We start from the raw sequence: 17,040 nt of genomic DNA, 5'->3' as shown, positions 1-17,040 counted from the left end.
ATCCTTAAGTGATCTTATAGAACTTTTGTGTATGTGCAAATCAGCTTGAAATAAAAGTTTAAGAGATGTTGATGATTCGGATATTGGTTGAAGATAGATTCAGTGTGGCTAATGTTGAAATACACCTGATGTGTTCCATTTTTATGGGCGTCGATCCAACATTCATAAATATGGCCGCTACTCACAATTTTTTGGATGTCCGATAGTCTTGCAGAGAGTGTAACGTGTACTTGTCATCTTCCCAAATATAGTACTGGATAATTCAAGTTTCCTTGGATACTAGCTTAAATAGGCAACCAACATATGCTTTAATTTGGTGTCAGTCCTTATTGAATTAGCTCATAGGCTAACTGACTGTTGAACTCAGAGAATGTCTTTATATCAGCTTAATATATCGTGAACTCTTGAGTAACATCATATCAATAAATTTCTATTGTAGCATTGTTAGATCGCTTCTAGATTTAGATCAGTTCAGTTAGCAGAGTTCATTCCATTAGTTTAGTTGTCTAGTTTTGTCAAGTATAGTTGAGTTGTCTTCATTAATACAATTTAGCTGAATTAGTTTAGTTTTATAGTCATCAAAACTTAAGTCCAATATTATCTTAATTTTTTCATTTTTGGTGATGTCAAAACTTTGCAGTATTTGCAAATATTGAGAGAAACTTTAAGAGAATTTAAAACTTTATTAAACTGAAAATAAATGAAAAGAAACGTAAAACAAAATAAAATCTATATACTGAAGGATCGGTGAGATAAGTGGCTTGGTCTGTAACCACTTCTTGAACTATTATGCCCACTACTGCCATGTGGTTTCTTGTGCTGAGAGGAAGAGTGTAAAGGAGCATATGATTTAGACTTTTCTGAGTCTTTATGCTTATCGTTAGGTTTCTCTAGCTCCTTTGGTCTAAGCTCTTTTGGTTTTTCCCACTTTTTTGGCATCATCATGCCCAAGCTGAAGAAAACTAACCACTTTAGTGATTTGGGTGCCAACAGCTTCATTTAGTAGACATGGTAGCTTGAGCTTAGTCAAGTTGGCATCTAATATCAACAACAAAATGTAATTAAGTCACTTTAAGATATGTTATTGTAACGTTCGAAAAGTCAACCCACGTAAACCACATTCATGCAAACGATTTAAATTGCTTAATTGTTTTATTTAATTGATTTTAAATCCTTACATGATGTGTTTTATATGATTAAGGGTCTACTTACATGATTTTATTAAAACTGTAGATTTTACCTGAAAATTCAAAATCGGGAATTTTAGAGCCCAATGGCAAAATGGTTATTTTACGTCCCGGGTAGTACGAAAGGCTTGGCAATATCCCGAAAAATCATAATGCATGCTAAATGATATTTTAAAACATTTATGATGAAAATATGAAATTTTATGATGCATGATAAAGTTGTATGATTTTTCCTGTTAAAATGCTATTTTTTTCGAATGTGGAAAAAACACGATATTTTATGAGTAAAAAGAAAAGGAAAAATATTTTGAAGGATATGAATTGACTGTGATATAAAAGATATGATATATGATTTTTGGGAATATCGTGACGGAGAAGTCCCAGAGGGAACCCGTTTACGGGAGAAGGCCCAGAGGAGGCCCAATGATCGTATTTCCAATTTACGTCGATGCCTAGTGCCCCGCCCCATGTGCAATGTCGAGCTAAGACTGATCAGTCGACCAGAGGATACAGCTAGTCACTTTCACGGATCAAACTTCGCCCAAAATGATAAATGATTGAAAGCTTTACAGTTTGACGATTTATGATTAAATTACGCTTAAAAATTTATGCTAGCTTATTTTGAATAAAAGTAAGATTTTAATGCATGTGTTGTATATATATTATTTTTTGTTATTCATGTTTAGAACGTGCTGAGTCATTAGACTCACTAGGTTTGAATGTTGCAGGTGAGGATGAGGTCAAGGGAGGCGCTGACGCTTGAGTGGATCGAGGCCGACAGTACACTCTCGAGGGATACTTATTTTTCGGATTAGCTTGATAGTTAAAGTTTTAAAGATTTTGATAATGATTTATTATAGATTTTTACGCTTTATTTTGAAATTAGTTTTGATCATGTTAAAAGGTGGAAGTTGTATTTTTGGTTAATTGATGATTTAGAGATTTTATGCACTTGAAATTTTAAATGTTAAATTAAGTTTTTGGTTATGAAAATGTTGAGTTAATTTAAATGTGAAGTTCGAATTTTTAATCTTCAAAAAAAAAAAAAATAGTAGATTTTAAAATTAAAAAGTAGTGAACATTTCAACTATTTTCCAAAATGTTCATTAAAAATTTTGAGAACTTCACTGATTTACGACTTGATTTTTGTCTATATCATATCGAGATCAAGAGTAGAGGCCATTTGATTAATCGATAGAGGTGTAAATGTATGTATGTGTTTAATATACATGTGTATTGCTAAGTATAAATATTTATAACTTTAATTTAATGATATGTTTTTTTATTTAGTAAATATATATTTATTTTATTTTATATTTTATATTAAAATAATTATCATCGTAAATCCACTAGCACACAAAACTATCTCAAACTTATCAAAGTTTAAATTCTCATGTCACTCATCATCCAAAAATTATTATAAAACACCATAAATTTTTATAAAATATAATATGTATATTTATAGAAAAACATTTACTTAACACACAACCAAAATCATATAATAAATAAGGCATCTTATGTTACCATTTTCACGATAATAATTTATTTATATTGAAATAATTTATTTATTTATTTAATTAAGTATTTTAATGTTTATGATGAATCAACACAATAATTTAAATGTAAGTATTTATCGGAATAGGTTAAAAATCTCGTTTAAATCTCATTCTTTTGTTTCTTATGCATTTGTTGTTTCGCATGACCACTAGTATGAATTCCAATCTATATCTATTGCCACTTCGATGGGAAAAATGATTGTAATTGATAATATGTTATTTAATGCGATGTTTCATGGTGAAAAAGTTTTGTATCTAAATTACATAGTCCTACCTATGCATGATTTCGATTGTATTGTGGATACGGACGTTCTGACCATTAACAAAGCTACCGTTGATTGTTATCTAAGAATAGTTCGTTTTCGACATAATTTTGCTCGTAAGTTGAATTTCTATGATCGTTGTTTTCAAGTCGAAATTCTTTTGGTCTCTTTTATTGAAATGAGTCGTATTTTCAATTTGGGTCATTAAAATTTTCTTGTTTATGATTTCTACCGCTCACAAGAGCGGTCGATATCTGATAATCTATCGTCTATGAGTTTCCAGAAAAAATTTCTGGTTTACCACCAGAACGAGAAGTCGAGTTTAATATTGAATTGATGCCAAGAACTGAACTCATATCTCGAGCATTGTACCGTTTAGCTCATGTCGTGTTGAAAGAATTGAAAGAACAATGACATGATTTGTTGAGTAAATGTTATATTCGTCCAAGTTGAAGACTTGGGGTTCACTTACTCTATATGTCAAGAAGAAAGATGATATGATGAGAAATCATATTGACTACTGGCAATTGAATAAGTCTACCGTCAAGAATAAATATCTACTTCATAGTATTGATGACTTATTTGATCAATTGCACGATATTTCAATGTATTGTAAGATTGATATTCGTTCTGGATATCATCAAGTGTGAGTTAGACAAGAAAATGTTTCGAAAACAGCTTTTTGCACAAGATATGGACACTTCGAATGTCTGATTATACCACCAAGTGTAAGATCGATGATAGTTTTCATCGACAATATTCTTGTTTATTCTAAATCTGAGGAAGAGCAACCAAAGAACTTGAGATTAATTCTTCGAATTCTTCAGAAGAAGCAGTTATATGCCAATTTGTCGAAGTGTGAATTTTGTTTAGACGGAGTTGTCTTTCTAGGCCACGTTATCATGGGTTTAGCTAGTTTTTTCCATAGATTTATTGAAAATTTATCAAAGATCGCTAATCTTATCACTCAATTGACTCAAAAAAAAATCATATATTCATTAAAATCATATATTCATTTGGTTTGATAAATATGAATCAACTTTTTTCGAATTTAAAAAGAGATTGACTTATGTAATAGTTTCTCACCATTCCAAGTGGTTCGGGAGGATTTGTTGTTCGCACTGGTGCATCAAGTCGAGGTCTAGATTGTGTTATGATGAAACATGGCCAAGTTGTAGCACATGGTTCTCGTAAGTTGAAACCGCATAAGTCTAGATATCATATCCATGACTTGTAATTGGCTGTCATCGTTTTTTACCTCAAGATTTGGAAGCTTTATCTCTTTGGCGAGCAGCTTGTAATTTATTCATATCCCAAAAGTTTGAAATATCTTTTCTCTCATTTAGATCTGATTATGAGACAGAGGCTTAGAATGGATCTTTTGAAAAATTATGATTGTGAGATCCAGTACCAGCCAGAGAAAATGAACGTCATCGCTGATGCTTTGAGTGGTAAACTTTATGATGCTTCTTGTTTCTAGATTGTGAGGAGATTTACACATCTGGTTTGAATTTTCAAATTCAAGGAAATGACATTTGTGTGTCTCATATTACTGTTGACCAGAGTTAATTCAGATTGTCAAGTCAGCTCAGAACTGATGATCAAGTTCAGAAATATTATGATTTAGTGACTCAAAGGCATCAATCTGGATTCACAATTCATTCAAATGATTCTCTTCGTTTAAATGGAATATTGATTGTTCCCGATATTTCTGAATTGCATATAGTCATCCTTAAATAAGCTCATTGCACTCGTCACAATATCCACCCCGGAGGTAAGAAAATGTATCATGTTCTAAAGCCTCAGTTTTGGTGGAAGAACATGAAAAAAGAAGTTGAGCTTGTATCTCGTTGTATAGTATGTCAACAAGTCAAGACAGAACGTATGAGACTAAGAGGATTACTGCAGAGTCTTGAAGTTCCCCAGTGGAACTGGGAGCATTTGGCTATCGTCGATTCGATGTCATTTGGGTATTTGCCGATAGATTGTCTAAATCGTCTCACTTTATTCCGTATTAAAGAATTTATTCGTACCAGAAGATGAATCGTTTGTATATAGAGAATGTAGTGAAACTACATGAAGTCCTAGTTGCAATAGTATCAGATTGTGAGCTCAATTAACTTCAAAGTTTTGGACTAGTTTTCAAAAAATAAATGGGTACATGACTTGCGACTAGTAATGCTGACTATCCTCAGACAAATGGTCCGATAGAGTGTACAATACAGACACTCAAGGATTTTTTTTTGAGCTTCAGTTATGGATTTCATGGAAAATTGGCAGGAAGCTTTACCATTAGTGAAGTTTTCAAGTAACTATTAGTATGACTTATTTCGACTTTGTATGGCAAACGATGTCGATCGCCTTGCATTTGGGATGAGTTTTGCGAAAAGCAATTGACTGGACCTGAGATTGTTCAGAAAATGCATCACATGGCTCATTTGATTTGTCAGATAATCAAAGCTGCTCAAGATCGTCATGCAAGTTATGCAAATAAATGTCGCCGACCCCTAGAGTTTCAAATTGGAGATTGTGTTTATAAAAAATGTCACCGTTTATGGGTGTAGTTCGTTTTGGCATGAAAGATAAGCTGGCACTTCATACGTTGGCCCTTATGAGAATGTTGAGCATATTGAGACTTGCGCTTATTGATTGGAGTAGCCAGTCATTGTCTAGAATCTACAATATGTTTCATGTGTCTATGTGAACCCGATCTTTCCCATGTGATTCAACCTGATGAGATTTAACTTGATCCAGCTTTGTCGTAGACAGATTATCCTGCTTGCATTCTAGATAACAAAGATAAAGTTCTTCGTAACAAAGTTATACCACTTGTTCGAGTTCAGTGGTCGAGGCATGTGGTAGAAGAATCAAGTTGGAAGACATAGAAGATGTGAACATGTTATCTGTTTGTTTTTTTAATTCATAATACTAGGTTGTTGTATTTGTATCTTGTTTAAGATGCATGTGTGTAAACAGAAATTTCGAGAACGAAATTTGTTTTAAGGGGTGGAGAAATGTAGGGCCATGAAATTAATTAACATATAATTTGACATAATTAGAGTAATTATTGAGTTGTTAAAGTAAAATAATTATTTATGCAAAATAAATTTAGAAAGCTTGTTAAAAAAATATATTTTAGAATATCATACTTAATACGATATAAAATACATATGAATTCTAAAATAACTATCGATAGCAAATTAGATACAAAATGGGGATAAATGAGCATAAGTTACTATTTCTAATAACCAATTTACATTATATTATATACATATTCATACACTTGCCAATAAAAATTAAATAACAAGCCAAAAACGTGTAACCTTTTACCCCACCTTTCTTCCCGTCGATCACCTTCCCTGTCCTTTTCCCGACCGCCGCGAGCCACCTAGCTACTGCAGATCGGAGCTCCGACCTCCGTGGAGTGTAGCTGGGGGATGGGCGACGCCTTTAGTGACCTGGAACCCAAGAAAGCGAGGCAGGAACCAGCAGATCAAAGCTCTTTCTAGCCCTGTTTCTGTGTGTAATTTTTCTCCGATTCAAGCGAGGTTTCGGTCCGTTTTCTTGGTTGATTAATGGCATCTTGGTGAGGATTTGAAGCCGAGGTTCTCCATATTTTCCAGACGATTTCCGGTTGAGTTTTAGGAGATTCCAGTGAGTTTTCCGGCGAGTTTCCGCCATTGAACCATCTCGACAAGTTCAAATCGATTATTGGTAGTTATCGAGCTCCAAATTCCAGCTCCTTTTCGATATCATATGCTGGCGAAATCGATAATTTATTCGAGTTGATTTAATTCGTTTTCGTAACTTGAAGTTTGCTATATTAATGTGGATGCTTGTGTTAGCATCAAGGTATTACGACATGGCAGTTTAGTTGCATGATAATGTAACTCCTTATATGTTATTGCTCGAGTGATATTCTCATAGTTATATTATCATTTATTGGCTCCTATTATCATGTTGTTATTGATATAAATTCATGCATTGCATGTTTCATTTTATTATATGATTATGCATGATTTACGATTATTATTTGTTGTTAAATATTTCGTACCAAAATCATAATCTCATTATTTTATAATGGGGTTAATGTGGTTGTTGTCGGACATCATGGTAGGTCACCCGAATAGTTTTGCAGCACCAGGTCCTTCAATGGAGCTCGTGAGTGAGATCAGATTGCTTGCTTATCAGAGTTGGAATCTCCTAGTTAGTCTATTTATATATATTGGAGTCTTGTCAGTTTATATCAGTCTATTTACTAGAGATATGTCCGTATAATTGTATGATTATTCAGTGCTATTCTTGTGTTTCGATTTAGCTTATATTATTGTGAGTCTTGATTTATGTCTGGCGACACTTGTTTGTGACTATTTATAATCACGAAAACGTCCTTTAGAGAAAATTCATACCAAAATTTGTAGGAGTACTGAAGATCATTTTAAATATTTTAAACTATTTTTCCACTGCAACTTTTAAATTAAGCAATTTTGAAAATAGTTTTAATATCATCCAAAGGTATACACGATTCTTATATGTATTTAGTTATTTGAAGCAGCTACAAATAAATTGGGATCACTATCTATTTTAATTCTAAATTCTTCGACCATATATCAATTAATTTCTATTTCTCAAAACAATTTAACGAAAAATCTTATTGCTAACCCAAATGATTAAATTTACAAAACAAAGTTAACTCAAATGATTAAACATATCAATTAATATCCATCCTACTGTAATAGATATATTTCTTTTCAAGTCAAACTCGAACAAGGTGCTACTCGAGCTCGACTGTGCCCAAACTTTCGACAAAAACCATAAAGTTTTCTGAAGACACTTTCACCACATGAGATCCCATAAAGAAAGAATGAGAATTCTTACATGTTTGTCTCCTCTGTTTCCCAATCTGCCCCTAATCTAAATAGACACTCTGCTCTAATATTTCATTTGCATCCCCCACAACCTGAACAACCAAATTTTAGATTTCTCAATTCAGCAGCCAGTCCTGGGGAAAGCCTCGACAAATTTTGCATAAACATATCTTAAAAAAAGAAAGGAACAAAAACAAATTACAGGTAGAGGAGGTACAATGGTAACTCACAATTCCATTGCACAAAATATGTAATCTGTTGGGCGCGGTTAATCATCAGCTGCACATGAACACGACAGGAAACAACAATGTGTCATTTACTTTCTTGAGGTTTGTTTTAAGGTCAATAAGGACTCTCACCATTTGATGGATCGACGTGCACGAAGAAACTGGCCGCGACAATGAGATAACACAGAATAAGCATCAAACCTTTAAAATAATTTGAACGCCCTTCCTGCAACAATAAATTTGTACACTCTTAAGTCGTTGCATAATGTATTATCAACTGAAACCCAGAAACCTGGAATCCAGTCTGAACCGGTGAAATATGGCCAAAAGAAAAACCAATTTTGTCTGGATAGGTTTTTTTTCTTCTTCATGTGACAGACCCAACCCTGCTATCCTATAATATATTGAAAAAATTTACTTTTCTTTATATCTCTTCCTATGCTAATTCATATATTTGATAAATAAAAAAATAAAATAATTTATTTGATTGCTATATTCATAGGGTTTTCTTATTTCTGTATCACGATTTCTATTATTTTAATTCAACAACAGTGAAAATAAATTGAGAAAGCCTGAACCCGAACCATATCCAATCTGTGCTGGTTATTTACCCAGGCATGTTATGACCTAATAGTAAACTGGACAAGCTAAAATTTGCCCGAAATCTGACTTGCTTAACTCGTTCACACTTATTATGCACAAGTCCCATATGAATTTCACGGGGTTCATGTAACTGGAAGATAATCCAACGGATATATCACAAGGGATGTGTTTGGACCAAGTGTAGCATAGTCATATACAAAGAAAGGCGACGGGACAAACCTGAAGCATAAAAGCGACCACTAAAACGGTGATAAACAGGGTAGCTGTCTCGAACAGTTGAAAATTCAAATCCATTCTCTTTCCCATGAACCAACCAACAATAACACAAAATGGAATCTGCATCCACCATCATAAATAACTTAGAACTTGAACATGAATCAACCAGACCGCCAATTTTATTTTCCGCAGTCGCAGCACAAAAGATGGAAAAAATGAAATGAGGCTTACCACAAACATCGATATTTGAGTAGAAGATCCAATAGCAACTCCAAGACTAATATCCTGGAAACACAACCGTCAATCATGCAAAACCATGGATAAGAACCCAGCTTGGAAATTTCTACAATTTTTCAGAACTCACAAGCTTGTCCTTCATCGCGAACATGATAGCACTAGCATGTTCTGCAGCATTCCCCACAATTGGAAGCAAAATGACACTAATAAAAGCCACGGGTATGTTCATTGATTCAGATGCTCCCTGACAAGATAAAATTTTGACTTCAATAATCGTTTTTTTTTTCTTTTTCCACTTTCTCATTTTCTTCTCCATTATGGTAATTACCTGTATTGCATCGACAAGATATCCAGATAAAACAGATATCCACACAGTCAAAACAGCGAGCCACCCAATTGCTTCCCATTTGGTAATCTCAGGTTCCTCGTCTTCATCAGAATGTTGTTCATCGGTCTCCCTCACCTGCACGGAGCCAACATTCATGGGAACAAGCATAAATCATTCATCTTCATACTATACAAGATGTGTTGGTGTTCTCAAATTACAAACAAATGAGACGTACCTCGCTGTAAAGATTTTTTTGAACCTTGAGCTGAAAGAAGAGATAGCTAGCATACGCAACTAGCATTATGCAGCTGCTAAATCGTGAAAGAGCCAGCTCCGACTTGCCCTTGTGCACTTCAGTATGAGTAAAGTGCAACACCGCCGGGAACAATATACCCATAACAGCCATTAACAGTAACCCGGAATTCACCAGGGCAGTTGCCTGAAACATTTTGATGCCCATTAGCTAGTGACATATTTACGGCCCCACAGGGGCAAATTGATAACAAAATGGAAGTCCACCCTATTTGGAATTCTGGAAAGGTGCAAAAAAACAAAGCTGGTTTGCTAGGTTTTCAACCAACTCAAATATGTCATTTCATATTCAAAGTTATCAAACTCGAGCCAAAATAAAAAAATGATAGATTTATCTTATGAGACAAATTTGAGCCCGAATTCTTCTGTTCAGCTTGCTAACTTTAATATTTCTACTATTTTGTAGTTGAGAATATTAAATAAGAACTTTGTATGGCAGTATCATGTCCAAAATTCTTCCCAGTTCTGCTCAGCATCATACTGGATATGTAGATTTCATTTTGTGAATTTATTAGTAATTTTCTTCCCAGTTCTGCTCAGCATCATACTGGATATGTAGATTTCATTTCGTGAATTTATTAGTAATTTCAACAGTTCTTACAAATTTTTCCTGCCATTTTATCAATTGACTCCTACATTCCTCCCATAAATTTCTTTTAAACTTGGTTCTTTCCCAGCAAGTTCTTGTGTTCTTGTAAATTTCAAAAACCATAATCTCCTAGAAAAATAATGGTTTTTGAGCTTTGAGCCAACTTAAAAAATACAAGCTCGAGCTAGAACATGAGAAAAATAACTAGTATTTGGCTTGATTTAGTCATTAGCACTCCTAATTCAAAATGTGTGACAGCTAAAATACGAAGATCCGTCACCTGATCAAAAACTTGGATTTTTTTATTATGAATCCCGCCGCAGAAGAATGCACATCCAAGCACCAAAAGCATATTTGACAATATTGAACCTAGTAATGATTGCTGAACCACCCTAATCATCCCATTCTTCAAGGCATACATTGAAATGATCATCTCAGTAGCATTTCCAAATGTGGCATTCAGAAGCCCACCCACTGCAGGTTAAGCAAAACAAAAACTATGCTTTAATTCTTTAAAGAATACCTATACTAGCCAGGAAATTTTTATAAGTTAATAGATGTAAGCTCTAGAGTAAAAGAATAATCAGCCACAATTTGCTAGATACACACATTTTGAAGGCACACGGGCCTAGCCAATTTCACTGAGATTAAGCAATCCAAAACCTTATCAAGTAAGCACAAGACGTCTGTGCAAGCAAAAATGGGTTGAGCATACATCATATTTACAGAGAAAAACTAAAAACAGTAAATCCAGCACTAACTGGATTTTGTAAGAGAATCGTTGTGATACACTTTGTTCTTCATCAGAAACTGGAGTTCCACAATGCGATTCGATTAAGTAGTCTCTAAAAACAAGTGTTGGTTGAAAAGAATTTTCCTATATGTTTTTTTTTTCGCAACTAGAAAGCCTAAATAAAAAAAAAAGTTAAAGAAATTTATTTATCAAAATAATTATTTGGTCAGGGTAGTATATCTAACCAACCCAAATAATCTATCAACAAAATAAAATTAAGCCACTACTTCGTTACACAAATTCCCTGCAGTACAACTTCTGCTAAGTCTCCCTTCTTTCCTGGATGGCTTATCTGCCGAATGTTAGAATGATTTTTGCTCACGATTTTGTACATTTTCTACATATTCATAATTTATCCCAGTTTCTTTTCTAAAAGAAAACTGTGAATACTGTTCAGAACAATCATGGTACTCTGGAAGGCAAGAGCCTTGACTCCTGCACAAAAGATTGAAATGGTTGAGGAAGAATCCAATTCTAATAGTGAAGAAACTGCTGTAGAGGACTCCATAGCCAAAAAGGTCCAAGCTGCAGAGGAACTCGAGGCTCAAAATCTTCAAGCGGGAGATGATGAAAATGGAATAAGACCCCTTCAAACTGAGAGCGGATCTTTTATGGAATCGAGGATGTTAACATGTCTATGGCTTATTCTTCGATTCTATCTCTTCCTGTGAGTGTTGAACCTTTTGCACCACCATTTATTTACGTTTTTGTTTAGATCAGATCGATTTTCTCTGCTATGAGAATTTGATTCTCCATGGAATCCATATTTGCTTCATGTGCGTGTTGAGATGTCAAAAGTTTTCATTCATTACTTCCAGACTAGTTTTCATTGGACTTTCTTCCAAAAGCTCTGTTGTAAGGATCTTACAAATTACAATGTATATTAATATAACAACGGCTTTGATTGGCCGTCAAGTGTGTCAGCCGTCAAATGTGTATAAAGAACCGACAAAAATTACTAATAATTAATACTATTAATAACTAACAATAATAATATTAAATGTACCAAAGAGCTAGGAATGGGGTGAAATTAAAAGATGATAAATTCCTAAGGTCGAGCTTTCCACGTAAGGACGGGTTAGCAAACTGCGGGTGGACAGGGTTTTTTGGCAGGGTCTTGCATGTACATGTACAATGCAAACACTTTCTTGGTTCATACAAACACTAAACTTTTTACTGTTTTACTCATGTCTAGTGTTACATAAATCAAATTTTGCCATGCATATAGCATACATACTTCTCTCATCAAATGGACACGAGAGAACTGACGAGCCAAGGTTTTTGACTGATTCAAACTGACAATTCTTCTTGTTGCGAGGTTCATTTCACATACAATAATGACAAATCAGACATCGCATGATTACACGAAAGTAAGGTGTAACTATAGCAACATCGACTTTGCTAACGAACAGACATCATTATAATATTTAACAATAAAAGCCAATAGTAAATGATGTTACATGATGCAGGTTTACTAAAATAGGGAAACATAGATTATTAAAATGTCAGACATCGTTTGGCGGGAAAAAGCAAATATCGACTCTATATACATGTTTAGATGTTAATTTGCTTAAAAAAATAGACTTATCACATAAAAATGTTATGATGATGTTTATTGATGTAGCTACTTGCGACAGATTGCTAGCACATGCTGTTTGACGACATTAGATTGCGACAAATTGTGAGCATATGGAGTTTGATGATGTTAGCCTGTGACACACTATGAGCACATGATCTTTGACTATGTTGGCCAGTAAAGGTATTGTAAGTATATGATGTTTAATGGTATTCTCATGTAATGACTGAAAGCTTGCGTTATTTACTGACGTCTTGTGGCAAACTGCAAGTGTGTGATGTCTATCAACGAGGGTTATTGTGGGCAAGCAAATGTTTGATATATAAAAATTTCAGATGATTTGAATGAGGATATTCATAAAAACAGCCATGGGTTTTGGTGCTTTAAACATTATTATATTATTGAATTAATATCAATGGAGAATTCTTGATCAGACGAGATATTTCAGGAGTATCACCTCTCTCTTTAATTGGATTACACCTTATACAAGTTGTGTCCCTTCCTTTAGAAGATTACATCTAGTGAAAAAGGTAATAGATTCGTTCGAAAGTAGCTACGCGTTAGAGGAGGAAATCAAGGCTACTTTTCGGCCATAGTTAGTGATATAAAGTCGTAAGGGTATTTTGCGCCATGAGATGTGTCATTATTGATGAGATCTCCAGTTTTTATGTAGATTGCGTAAATTTAAGAAAATCTTAAATCATAATAGTGTGTTATGACGGTGCCAGTGGCCCAGTACATTACTTTACATTTTTACATTGTGCATGCAGGCATTCCCTCCCAACTTCAGTTCTTAAACGAACACTGTAAATTCACTGTCAGCTATATTGAGACTGCTCAACACATAAAATAATAAGTCCATCAGCAAAAAGTTAATACAAATAACACAAGCTAGAAATCCTAACACGGTTAACTCAATCAATGCAAGCCCCCGCAATAAAATTGTAAGGTAATTATCAAGCTTCTAAAGTGACCATATTTTACAAAGATTGCTTTCTCCAAAGATACGCGGCATGTAAACCTTACAACGAGAACATGTTCCAGGAATATCGCCCATCCAAAATAAAAATTAATATTACATAACATACGTTTGTGCCCAACAATCCCATTTATGTCAATCGGCGCATCGAAAGATTCTTCACATAATTTGGCCTCCTCTTTTAACTACGAATGATCTCACCCCTACCGATCATAAAAAATATGGAATCGGGCCCCTTTTCATGCCATTTAAAGATAATGTAGCACGAATACTCCCCTAAATTTTTTCTGAAGTATCGGATACGAACATGACAAAATCTGTCGTTGACTTTTTGTAGATTTGACCAGTCGGACATTCTTGGACAAGGCGGAGATATATTTCTGAGTATGTTTCGGCAAATAAAAGAAATTTTTTTCTTTTTCTTCTTAAATAACTCCTCTGAAGTTATCTATTGTGTATATATATATACACAATTTTTAATACTAACTTTATATAAATATATATATATAATATTAATATATTTTTAAACAATTCTCGAATCCTAGCCATATTGTAACTTATATTTTCAAAATTTGCCGTATCTCCGTATCTATATCGTATTCGATACGATATCTGTACTTGTATCCATGCAACATAATTTCCAGGCAAAGTGGTTACATACTAATGCCAACGTTTACATCAGTAGGAACTAGGAAGAGTAACCTTAGTACCCATAAAAGTTGTGATGATCTGATCTTTTAACTACTCAGAATTTTTTATATTAATGTCCCAATAGCTTGGTTAACTGCATCTCAAGAATCGAGAAAGGTGATACCAATTAACAGCTCTGGGCTGCAATTGTTTCCAGCACACAAAAAGTTGGCCAAATCACAAAAATGCCATAATTCTGAACATTTGTCAGCTATATTGACTCTGTCAACGACAGGAAGTTATGCATGAAGAAAACCAAATTAGCTTCTACAAGCACTATACAGAATTTACACTACTGCAGTGCATACCCAGTATTACTTATTAAATATGAGGGGTAGGAAAAACCTCAAGGCATCTTGAACTACTTAAATTAGCATCAACATAACTTCGAAAAAAGAAAATTGAAATGACTGGGGAAAAGCTACCTGTTGGTCCCGTACAAAAAGCAAGCTGCCTACAACAATTGCATCGAGAAGGATGTAAGTATTTCTGTAGAGAAGGGAAATAAAACCAGCAGAACAAAAGTGGTACGTACTCAGTAGCATAACCTAGGCGCTCTGCCAAAGGAGTAATGCCGAGTAAGCTGAAGAAGAAGACCCACCCCTAGAATACATTGCAGTCCAAAAAGCACATAAAGAAACCATACATGAAATTAAGCAGAATAATCCAGGACGATAGGGAAAGTTTTGATATCCTTACATGTTTATTGGTTATATAGTGTAGCATTATCGCCAATGGCCCAAAAGGCAGTAAAATGTTGATCTTTGCTCTAAGCAAGACAATGGGAACACTTCTGAGAACATTGAATTGATGCACCTTTCTAAGGACCCATGAAGCACAAAATTTTGGGTGTGAGAAAACGTGAGGCCTCTCACAATTCAAAGTTTGAATTTTGTTCGTTGGCTGTAACACTCTAAGTGGGATCTCGTCAGATTCAAATTCTACCTTTTCTTCCATGGATACCATCTCCAGTCTCCACAAAAACAGAGAATCTCCCTACGAATCAAATTCAAGAATAGCATAAATCAATACACAAGTTCATTTAAATCAAGAAGATAAAAAAAAATATTTAGCATATAATTTTACATTCCTTAACGTACTAAATTGCAATGCCGGATCACAAGTCTAGAGCATCGCTGAAACAACAATCCAAGTTTCTATTGCCACATAAATCAATCTCCAGAAGATGGGAATTGGAAAGAGCGAAATCAAATGTTTCTACTGTATTCACTTACAAAATCTTTTCATACTGAATAGAATGCATAATTACATCAACGATGTAGGCAATATGAAACTCTTTTCACTTTTCAGACTTTTCACTTTTCAGACTTTTCAAATCCAAATCAGGTTCGCTCAACAAGCAAATATAATGTATAATGGTGGCCAGATCAATTAAAAACACAGCCAAAAACACAGAGCAGAAAAATGAAAACTTAAAAAACACTACAATGGTTGAAAAAAAAACAAAAAACAAAAACATAATCAACACCAGCAGTAGCATATAAATTAGTCCAGATCAAATATTCTTCAAAGTACAACCATCAAATGAAGACTAAAATGAGCAAGAAAGAATAATACAGATGATCAATTTCGAGTCTCTACCTTTTCTGAGGTTTAAATAAGCCTCACTTTTTTCACTGATCAAAAATTCTAGACCCACAAACTGCTCATGAAAAATAAAGTCGATTATGAATATTTTCTTGAAATTTTTTTAAAAAAAAGTGTATAAATTTACGCGTGAATGAATGAGGAAAGGAAGTTGGTTCAAAAAAAACAAGATTTATGCTTCAGTTTCTCGTCGTGGACAGACAAAAATGAGAAGACCGAAGCGTAAAGGGGCCGGCGTTGAGAAAGAGGAAGTTTCCAGGAAATAGCGTTGATGATTTTAGTAGATAGATACATATGATTTCAAATTTCGGTCTTCTGTATGTCAAAAGATATTTTTAATCGAACTTTTGTATTATGAAGCAAAGATATTTATTAATTTTTTCAAATAATAAATTTTTGTATAATTGACAAATTTTTAATGATTTTTTAGAATCTCGCTTCTTTTTTAAACATTTTCACATTATCTTAATATATTTCTTTTGTAGAAATTTTATTAATATTTGTACAAATATTCCCATAACCGCATAGATATCGTAATTTAAGATTGTTGTTTTTCAAAAATATTTCTTTGAACTGACAATTAAATGAGAATTTTTTTTATTTAAATATTTTATCTATCAATATAAATATTTTTACTTATTAATTTAATTGAAAAAAAGTAAATAGATCAACACTATGTTGAGTAGGTCTCTTTTGAGACGGTCTCACGAATCTTTATATGTGAGACAAGTCAACCCTACCGGTATTCACAATAAAAAGTAATATTTTTCATGTATGACCCAAATAAGAGATCTGTCTCACAAAATACGATCTGTGAAACTATCTCACTTAAATTTTTACCCACTAGATTTATTATAATTAAACTTCAATTCAAATCAATTCAACTTGTTTATTTAATTAATTAGTATTTTAAAATAATGAAAAAATAATTTGTAATATTAATAAATAATAAAACTTAAAATAATTTCATTTATTTTAAATTTTTTATATAAAAAACATATCAATTTT

The 17,040-nt window shown here is 33.6% G+C and overlaps 1 protein-coding gene across 5 annotated transcripts; it reads right to left on the bottom strand.

The window, feature by feature from the left end:
* Positions 1-7,643: 7,643 nt before the first annotated feature.
* Positions 7,644-16,317, bottom strand: LOC142553759 (vacuolar cation/proton exchanger 3-like). 5 transcript variants are annotated; one of them, XM_075664243.1, is made up of 13 exons: positions 16,027-16,317; positions 15,124-15,420; positions 14,960-15,027; positions 14,850-14,878; positions 10,667-10,860; positions 9,721-9,924; positions 9,486-9,620; positions 9,285-9,401; positions 9,152-9,205; positions 8,924-9,040; positions 8,234-8,327; positions 8,105-8,153; positions 7,644-8,019 (listed from the first exon to the last, which is right to left on the bottom strand). In XM_075664243.1, exons 2-12 carry the CDS (start codon positions 15,388-15,390, stop codon positions 8,143-8,145), a joined length of 1,290 nt encoding a protein of 429 aa, XP_075520358.1. In that variant the 5' UTR covers positions 15,391-15,420; positions 16,027-16,317; the 3' UTR covers positions 7,644-8,019; positions 8,105-8,142. The 5 variants fall into 5 exon arrangements, with proteins under 5 accessions (XP_075520358.1, XP_075520359.1, XP_075520357.1 ...); XM_075664244.1 differs by having other exon boundaries at positions 7,644-8,008; XM_075664242.1 differs by having other exon boundaries at positions 7,644-7,966.
* Positions 16,318-17,040: the final 723 nt, after the last annotated feature.

Source organism: Primulina tabacum, chromosome 8 (genome assembly GCF_025594145.1).
Source record: "Primulina tabacum isolate GXHZ01 chromosome 8, ASM2559414v2, whole genome shotgun sequence".
In the NCBI taxonomy this organism is placed as follows: domain Eukaryota; kingdom Viridiplantae; phylum Streptophyta; class Magnoliopsida; order Lamiales; family Gesneriaceae; genus Primulina; species Primulina tabacum.
The sequence above is the reverse complement of the archived record's forward strand: the minus strand, read 5'-3'. Positions and strand labels throughout refer to the sequence as shown.

Coding starts and splice junctions, on each gene's coding strand:
- LOC142553759 (XM_075664243.1), bottom strand. CDS start 15,390: ATGGTATCCATGGAAGAAAAGGTAGAATTTGAATCTGACGAGATCCCA. Junction 15,028..15,123: donor ACTATATAACCAATAAACAT/GTAAGGATATCA, acceptor AATGTATTCTAG/GGGTGGGTCTTCTTCTTCAG. Junction 9,925..10,666: donor AAATCCAAGTTTTTGATCAG/GTGACGGATCTT, acceptor AAAATGTTTCAG/GCAACTGCCCTGGTGAATTC.